The 9631-nt window shown below is 42.0% G+C and overlaps 1 protein-coding gene across 1 annotated transcript; it reads right to left on the bottom strand.

Annotated features, from left to right (window-relative positions):
• Positions 1-536: 536 nt before the first annotated feature.
• LOC120649706 (alpha-1,4 glucan phosphorylase L isozyme, chloroplastic/amyloplastic-like) lies at positions 537-7783 on the bottom strand. Its single transcript, XM_039926575.1, has 15 exons — positions 7485-7783; positions 5871-6103; positions 5684-5785; positions 5268-5444; positions 4851-5126; positions 4133-4404; positions 3869-3986; positions 3296-3781; positions 3043-3195; positions 2797-2925; positions 2380-2616; positions 2091-2167; positions 1735-1921; positions 1407-1607; positions 537-955 (listed from the first exon to the last, which is right to left on the bottom strand). Exons 1-15 carry the CDS (start codon positions 7708-7710, stop codon positions 839-841), a joined length of 2991 nt encoding a protein of 996 aa, XP_039782509.1. The 5' UTR covers positions 7711-7783; the 3' UTR covers positions 537-838.
• Positions 7784-9631: the final 1848 nt, after the last annotated feature.

The raw sequence follows: 9631 nt of genomic DNA, 5'->3' as shown, positions 1-9631 counted from the left end.
CTCTGTTGAATTTACTTGTCATTTAGTTTACGAACATCTATAATCTCTGCAATAAATAAAATACCTTTTGTCATAACAGAGATTTTCAAAAAAAAAACTAAGTGTAAACAGAGTTAGATAGTATCATGATGATCTGGCCCTCGGTGCATCCAAAATCGGTCGGTGCCCATAGCTTTCGTGTCTCACCCCTATTCCGCATCCTATCTGCTCGAACGTACTACCACAGATTTATTATTTAAGCAAAGTCAATTCTATCCTTGATCCTATCTAATCACCCCGTATATCCCTTGCTTCTCACCTTAGAGATCGCGATCCCTGCCACGATGAAGAGATCACACTGCAGGATCCCACCAATCTGCCCATGAATGGTGGCGAATCTGGCGACGTCACCCCACCAGCACTCGCGTCGCCTGTACTTTCCCGCCCTTTTCGTTACGAAAAAGGCCAATACAATAGAGAGAACCTCAGCAGGAAGCTCCATGGGGCAATGGCCAATGGGCTAACTACTCTACACTACACGTCACCAGATCAGCAGCGAGCCAAATGATGGATGGTCTTCCTGCCCCAGCATTATTTATTTAAAGGATATACACGGCAAAACCCAAATTCAAAGCTTTTAAGGTACTGACCAACTGACAATAGTATATTACACAATAGATGGAACTATCATGCATAGCACAGTCCCGTCATTATTTATCTATGCCTCATCTTGCCTTCGTTTGACTGCTTGGGGGTGGGGGGAGGGGGCTGAGGCAAATTCTATGACCAATTGCTCCTTTGATCCTGACGGCTGCCGGAAATGGAGACAGAAGCCACTTATAGCCTGACACCCCCGTCTCTAGCGAAGGGTGACAGGGCTGATACCCCAGATATCCTTGGCATACTCATGAATTGTCCGATCGCTGCTGAACTTGGATGAGCCAGCTGTGTTGAGGATAGACATCTTTGTCCATAGCTGCAGGGAGGAGTACAAATACATGAGTTGGTGCCTAGAAGGCAATGCCAAAAAGTACGATGAAGAAAGAGCACGACCACACTTAAACAGCATAGTGTAGTTAAATGCTAAACTCTCCAGCCTAAACAATGATGCGAAATGTGCCCAATCTGATGATATGCTCACTCCAGAAGCCTTAGCTAGCAGGAAAAAAAAACATGACAGAGTAGTGTCTTTCATGTTTTTCAGAAACAATTCTGTAGAACTCTAATTATAACCTTTACTAACATGAGAATTTCAACCATCTCACTCATTGGAAAGTGTTGTAGTTTGAAATTAATAGAAACCGGTGCTACAATTTAGTTTGGTCATGCTATAGTGAAACACTACATATAAACCATCAGAAGACTAGAAGTTTGCTTAATCATCTCACAGAACCAAGAAAATAAACAGCGTTAGTTGGAGAACTTACTTTCTGATCTCGGTAAGCTTCATCAACTTTTTCCTGGCATTCAATATAACTGGGGAAATCCTTACCAACTAGGAAATAATCTGCTCGTCCATAACCTTCATTTCCTTCCAAAGAACCCATCAATTCATCATAGTTGTAAGTCCCAAAGACACCACTGCGGACAAATTCCTTAACCTCTAGAAATCTTGGGTCAGGAACAAACTACAAGTGGAAAGAAGTGGTAAAATTATTAATTCGATTGATGTGCACTATGTGGACTGCAAATAGTTAGATGGAAAGATCTTCACTAGCTTGACAAAAGGGATCAGTATACAAACAAGTGCAGTACCTTTCCCTCAGCTCTCTCTTTCCGCAAACCCACAATTTCATGTGCCTCTGCACCAAAAAGGAAAAAGTTTTCCTCTCCAACCTCCTCCCTGATTTCCACATTCGCACCATCTAAAGTACCAATAAGAATGCAGCCATTCATTGCAAACTTCATGTTGCTTGTCCCACTAGCTTCCATTCCAGCAGTACTGAATGATAATGAGGTTAAAAAAAGCACATGTTCGACAGAAACAAAAAACAGTGACAGCATTTCTGATAATCAATAAGTCACATGAAAACTTCAATCTCAACTAATTTAGGTAAAGGTCCTTTGTGTCTTAGTGTCTATTTGTAGAATGTTAATGGCTAGATTATTACCTGATGTGCTGGGACAATTCACTGGCAGGAATGAGCGCCTCAGCAACACTTACATTATAATCTGGAACAAATATAACCTGGAAACAAAACAAAAATTCTCAGAGCTTTCGACTGTCAACACTATGGTCATTAGTTGTCCGTTTCAAGTAGTGTGGTTAAGCATCAACATGATAGTAGGTGTTACTTCTTGGTAGCAACAAGATAATTAGTCGAAGTCATATGGATTATGGATATTACCAGAAGATGGAAATTAAATATAGCAAGTGGTATTAAGAAGAGATGAAGTTACCTTTAACAGATCTCCAATGTCTGAATCATGGTTCACAGTAGCTGCAACATCTGTAATAAATTTAACAATCCTTTTTGCCTGTATATATGTTGCAAATGCTTTCCCACCAAATATGCATACCCTTGGAACAAACCTCTTTACTCTTTCTTCTGCACTCATTTCTTTCATCTTCTTGTAGCGGTAGACGATTCCAAGGATATTTAGCAACTGCCGCTTATATTCATGTATCCTTTTCACCTAAGAAATCCAGATGAGAAACCTTAAGTCAACCAACAAATGATGTATGCTTTTTTTATAAGCATTTGCAAACCTAAAAGGGTCCGGGTTCAGGCTTGAACTAATGACTTGAACCACTACAACCATGAACTTCACCACCAGTCCATATGATAGCCCTGATATTCTGTTACAGAAATATACCTGCACATCAAACATTGCATCTGGACTGACAATGTACCCTGTCTTATCCCTTATAAGAGAGACAACCTTCATCTTGTTAGCCAATTTAGCAGCACGCCACTCCGAATGTAGATCTTCGTTATCGGCAAACTGTTACAGGATAATCTACTGTTAGAACAAAATACAGCATATGCAACAAGAAAACTCAGAGCATATTGTAAATTACTAGCAAATTGAAAAAGGAAATAGATTACTGGATGGAAATACCTTCTTCAGTTCTGCAAGTTTGTCAGTGTTAAGCACCCAGTCATCAGACCCAATCCACTTCGAAATTATTGTACTTAATTCAGGATTACAGAATCGGATCCAACGCCTGGGAGTCACTCCATTTGTTTTATTCTGGAATTTAGTTGGCCACATCTGCCAAATAAACACCAAAAGGAGAGCATATGAGGAATGGCATGGGTCCAAAATGATCATAAGAACATGGAGAGACAAGATTCAAAACCTCGTTTGATACCTCATAAAAGCTGTTGAACACATCCTGTTTCACAATTTCACTATGAATTTCGGCTACACCATTTACTGAATGTCCACCGACGACACAGAGGTTTGCCATTCGGACAATTCTTGGTAACTTAGGATCAGATTTTACAAATGGATCTAACCCGTCCTCAGAATCTTCTTCTTCTGCTTCAACTTCTTCAGATTCTTCTGCTTCAACTTCTTCAGATTCAATCTTTTCCTCCTCTATCTCAGACATAACTTCTGCCTCCTCTTCTTCCAACTTGGTTTTCTCCTCAACTTCAGCAATAGTCTCCAAAGATTTAACAAGTAATTTCTTCTTTGATTTAGTAGGAGATTTCTTTTTTGCTTTAGGTTTAACAAATAGTTGGGCAATGGAAGCTGGAAGGTCAACATTATCCAGAATCCTCATTTCTTTCAGCTTCTTTTTTAATAGCGCAGTATCTGCAGTTCCATACTTCGAGACTATGTTGTTTATCAACTGTTACAATCAAAGATGAAAAAGAACTGTAGGTCAACTTAAAAAGCAAGAAATAATTTGCATAAGCATTTTCTGCACATCCAATACCTCCTCATCAATTTTTTCTATTATCTCAACATGTCGAGGTAGAAGTTTTTGCATTATGTCCAAGCTCCATTTCTCTAGAGCTTCAGGAAGCACTGTATGGTTAGTGTATGCCACGGTTCTGGAAATGATTAGGAAATCAGCACCGATTGAAGACAAATGGGGAAATTAAATAAGTTAATTATAATTAGAACAGGAAGATCATGGTGTAATTTGTATTGAGATCTTAATTAAATCTCAAGATCAGATTATTTGGCAAGCGGATACCTTTCAGTAATCCTCCATGCCTCATCCCAGCTTAATCCCTTAAAATCAATCAGTATCCTCATTAACTCAGGAATGCATAATGTTGGATGAGTGTCATTCATCTGTATTGCAACTTTGGAGGGGAAGTCCTCCCAGTTGAGAGAATCACCAGCTCTGCCCTCAAAACGATAAACAATATCCTGTAGTGAGGCTGAACATAATGTATACTGCTGCTTCAAGCGGAGAACTTTCCCCTCTGGTGATTCATCCCCTGGATACAATACGTGGCATATCTGGCATGACAAGAAAACCAGTAAATCAGACATAATTTACATATAATGACTACTGTCCAAGCTCACATAAAGACATGACTTGTACAATAGCACAACATAACACTACTATAACGAAAAATATAACAAAACGTTATCAAAGATGCAAGGACAAACTCAAACATAAACACAAAACACAAAACACACGTGCTATCAAGTACGGGAATCAGGAACCAAATCTTGCCATCTACTTTGGATTTATGCAGATGAGGAATGCCAATAGATAAACAGTATATGATTTAGTTACAACAGAAGGTGGCATCAAGAAGAGCAAGATGTAAAAGAAACGACATGCTAGACAGTTTTTAAAGCCAAATTAAGAGGTTATAGTGCAACTGTACACTTTAAGCCTTCAAAAATTAGTTTGCTGAGAATTAATTACTCCAAAGGAAATTTTATACAAATTACACCTTTTCAGCATTTAGATGAGCTTCGTATGCCTTTGTATGATCTCCAGCATTGAAAGCTCCCAAGTCGAAATCTTGTGCTGGTACTGTTGTTGACCAAAGACGTAGATTATTAGTAACTCTAGTCTTGTATCCAGGAATTGGGACATCATGAGGCACAGCCTTGATATTTTCTCCTCCAATCCAGTGCTTCCTACCATCAGTGCCTTCAACCACTTTACCATAGAATTTCACAGGATAGGAGAGATCATTTCTTACTATCTCCCAAGGATATCCCATCTGGAAAATATAACATGCAGTCATTATTGGCATAAGAAGCTAACAGGCAGATCTATAAATAGTTACGTATTTTGAATTTTTAACAAACACAATCAACCTCTGGAGCTCAAGATGTACAAAGATAAGAAGTTGTATCGGTACCTCTAGCCAATTCTCAGCAACCTCCTCTTGACCATTCTTTGTTATGAGCTGCTTAAAGAGGCCATATTTATAGCGGAGTCCATATCCCCATGCTGGATAATTTAATGTTGTCAAAGAATCCAAAAAACAAGAAGCCAGGCGGCCCAAACCACCATTGCCAAGGGCAGCATCTGGTTCCTGTTTCGCAGCAAATACAACATATCCAAAAATTAAGAAAACGCAGAGCATTTTAGGCATCTTTGTTCAAAAAAATTTTATAGACTGACATGTTGTGGAAGCTACAAAAAGAACAGTTGAACACGCCAAATTATAGGAAATGGGAACCAATCATAAACGTGTTGGGGGTAGTTGGAATAGCGAAAGTGCATGGCAATGTTTCGATACAGACTGAAGCAAGTCTCTTAAACAAACCTTACCTGGCTAGCAACATCCTCTAGGTTGTGTCCAAGTTGTTTTAATGCTTCTGCATATTCACCAGTTAGCTCTAGATTGCCAATAGCATTTGTGAGAGCTCTTCCCTGCATGCATTATACGAATGACCAATTGACATCAGGATGCAATTAGCAAAAGATAAATAATGAGGTAGGAAGAAGGTTGCGGCACCTGTAAAAACTCCATGGACAGGTAATATGCTTGCTTTACGTTCATTTTGTCGTAATAATTATATGTTGCATTCCAGTTTATCAGAAGTGCATCAAAGACACTTTTAGCAGTTGCATGGTAAGCATTCAGAGGCGACAAGTGCTCTGGAGCGAAGAAGGGTTTGAACTCTGCATAGTGCTCAATATTTGATGCAATGGAAGATGAGTCCATGGAATTTAGCACACTTGGAAGCCCTGTATTGCAAGACCATAATTTTAGAACTTTAAAATCTATCCTACATGGTATTAAATTTACATGTCCAATTAAAAGAAAAGCACCCAAGTATTGCACTTTTGTGAAAATTATAGCACCACAACCTGCATATGGCACATATATAACCCCATCACCTGCAACAAATATATGTATAATCGAAATTCAAATACCAGTAGCGCTTCTGAAAAAATACGAGCCCCCGGTAAATGCAAATTCTTTTTGTGGCTGGTTCTACTTGATCGTTACTGATTGCATCAAGGAGAAAGCGCCATGGCCTTCAGGACAACAACAAGTGTATCCTCTGCTTGCAAGAGGAAGAGACTGTTACACATCTGTTGCTGAGTTGTGTCCTGGCAAGGGAAGTCTGGTGCAGAGTCTTGGTGCGCTTAAGTCTTGGTCGTAGCTGCTTTGATCTTGCTTCGTGGTGGTCGTGTGCTCGTAAAAAGCTACCAAAATCTAGCGAAACAGAAGGACTTTTGATCATCAGTTGAGGACAGTGTCTGAGATCATTTCGGATTTGGAGGATCAAGCGGCTCTTTGGGGAATGGCTGACCTTAGGACTTAGGTCGATCACTTCCTTTACTGCTAAGCTGGGTAGATCTCTTGGTCGCCATTTGGTTCTTGTGTAATATTTACTTACCGTTTCTTTTAGGGCCTTGGACCTATGATCCAATGCCCGGTGCTGTACTTGTGACTTTTCTTCACCCTTTTAATGAAAAACGTGCCCAGGCACGGTCGCGAAAAAGAAATTCAAGGGCAAGGTTTGCTACACTTTATTTGTAGCCACATCAACTAGTTATATCTACAGAGTATCACAGAATATTCTGCCTCAACTGATTGATCATTTTTTTATTGTCTGATTCACTGATCCTGGAATCTAATCAGTGTCTCAAATACCTTCAGCCTAAATATGTATACAACTCTGCTAGTTAAGGTAGTTTGATGTATACTGGATTATCGGGCAAACAAACTAGAGCTTGATCTCAACCCACCACCCAGAAATTACCTGAACTTGCAACGCTGTTCGACTGTTCGATGCAGGACCGTCAGAACAGCCCCAGTTTTACTGAATTACGAGAAGACATTTTAAAGTTCATTCGCGAATTTAGCGAACGTCTAGAATACGAACTGCAACTAATCTAGCAATGCTCGCGCACAGAACCACCACTAACGCAGACAAACCACTCGCATCAGCAATTCACCACGGTCGTAAAACACACTGAAGGCCAGCGCACGCACCCGCGCCGCGCAAGGATCACACCCCCTTATCGCAATCGGCAGCAACCCACATCAATTCGAACCGCATTGCCACCCAACCATCAACCGAGACGTCGGAGCCAGCAGGGGGATGCAGCCACGTACCTTCCTCGGGCGACACGGGCCCCTGCACGTCCCGATCGCTCGCCACGCTCCGCGCCGCGACCACCCGCCGCTGCGCCCGCCCTCGACCGCGCCCCGTCGCGACCCCGCCGCCGGAACCGCCCGCGAGGAGGGCCCCGCCCCCGCCCCCGGCCCCGGCGGCGAAGGCGAGCGGGCGGGAGGCGGTGGCGAGCTGCAGCGGCGGCGAGGCCGAGGCGTTCGTCGCCATTGCTGCGCGTGTGCAGTGGAGCGCAGCGCGATGCGGGCGATGCGATGCGATGCGATGCGATGACTAGTTCGCGAGGCAGTGGAAAAACGAGGGGGGCGCTTAAAATAACTCCCCCGTCTCCGTTGCCGTGCCGGGCCACTGCAGGTGTGCGGGGCAGGGCACGTGTTGTGCCACTGGTGTGTGGCCCCACGTCAGGGCCCGGTACACCGGTGGGGGGGCGCGTGGCTCATGATGTGCCGTTGTGTGAGTTTGTATCCTTGTGCCCCCATTTCAACGGCCGAGAATCGTCCTGTTTTTCCAAACCCATTTTTGTCCTATTTTCCGACGGCTGGAAATGACTCTCCCTCTTTCGTGAGAGTTTCTTCTCATAGAGCTCATTGGCATGGTTTCAAAAGCACCTTTTTCTTATTTGTTTTTCCCATTTCAAAGATCCTTTACGAGAGTATGTCTTTTTACTATCATGTTGTTTTCTGGACAAGTAAAGTGCTGGTGCTGTATGAGTGTATGGTGATGCAGGCAATGGAAGCTAGTAGTTTGTGCAAGCGAAAAGAAAAAAGGGTAAACAAAATGAGGGAGCTGAGACAAACGACTCTTCAGTTTGTTCCAGTTTTCGTTTCCCTACCGCTGCACTGCACGCTCAGCAGCAGCCTGTCTGTGTTTGTCTCGTTTCATCGACAAGAGGGACAAGCTTGTGAGGCGAGGCCCCTCGCCGCCTCGCGTGATTCATTCCATGAACTGATGACCATGCTGACGTTGTCATCATTTATCTGTCTGTTTGTTTGGAGAAAGTTCTGCGGTTCCTGATTCTCTACTGGTCGTTTTCTAGTGGCTGCCACTGCCAGCCAGCCTCTCTCCGCAAAGCGAAGCAAGCGCACACTGTGCTGCGCCCGTGTGAGGCCTGTTTGTGGAATGGAAGCTTTCGCCAATGATAACCATTTCAGGTCCGGCCTAGCTCCCCAGCTAACCCCACCACTGGCGGCCCGGACTAGTGTGCGCATCACAAATTCAACAGCAAAGGCCCAGGGCCGAATGCACCTGCCGGGTTGTACGCTTTCCCCCGCTTTCGCTCGCATGAACCCAGCCCACATAGGGATGAAAATGAAAGGAAAACGAAAGTTCCGATTTTCGATGATTATTTTTAGATTTTATCGACTTTTAAGGCTAAACGCTAATAAAAATAATTATCGAAAAATAAAAATAAAAATGGTCGAAAAATAAGAAAGTGAAAACGGAAATGATTTGAAGTTTTCGCATTGTTTTCGAGAAATATCGTATTTTTCTGGTATTCTACCGATAAAAATATTTTATTCATGTACAATGCCAGCATACCCTGCTATCTATATTTTTAGAATGTCATATCTATATTTTTAGAGAGTCATAACTCATTTATTTTAACCTAAATCACAACCTAGCGATGTGGATTCATGGGACTATGGATAGTTTTATGGATGGCGAGATTAATATCTAAATTTTTAGTACTATGAAATGTTATGGATGGATAGATACTTAGATTAATATCTTAACCATCAGTACTTGTGTATGAAATGTTCCAAGTCATATAGTTAGTGTTGTGCTCTATGGTTTGACATATTTATCATTTTTAAAATGCCGTTACCATGGATTTCGATCATTATCGATGTTCTCAATCGTATTTTCTTATTTCTGAAATTACCATAATACTGATGTCATTTTTTGTTTCCTACAACGTCATATCATACTTGTTTCTGATGAAAAAATGTGAAAGTGAAAAAGGTATAGCCTTTTGCCGATTGTTTCCAACCATTTTTATCTCTAAGCCAATATACTGACACACCCACCGCGGGCACAACAAGTTCAACACATCAACTTTTGTTGACACCTCTCGTTTGAGTACAGTTGTGGTATCGGTTCATATCGCGCGCACACCAATCCTACACACATA

The sequence above is a fragment of the Panicum virgatum genome, chromosome 9K, assembly GCF_016808335.1.
Source record: "Panicum virgatum strain AP13 chromosome 9K, P.virgatum_v5, whole genome shotgun sequence".
NCBI classification, from domain to species: Eukaryota; Viridiplantae; Streptophyta; class Magnoliopsida; order Poales; family Poaceae; genus Panicum; species Panicum virgatum.
This window is presented reverse-complemented; position numbering and strand designations above follow the sequence as displayed.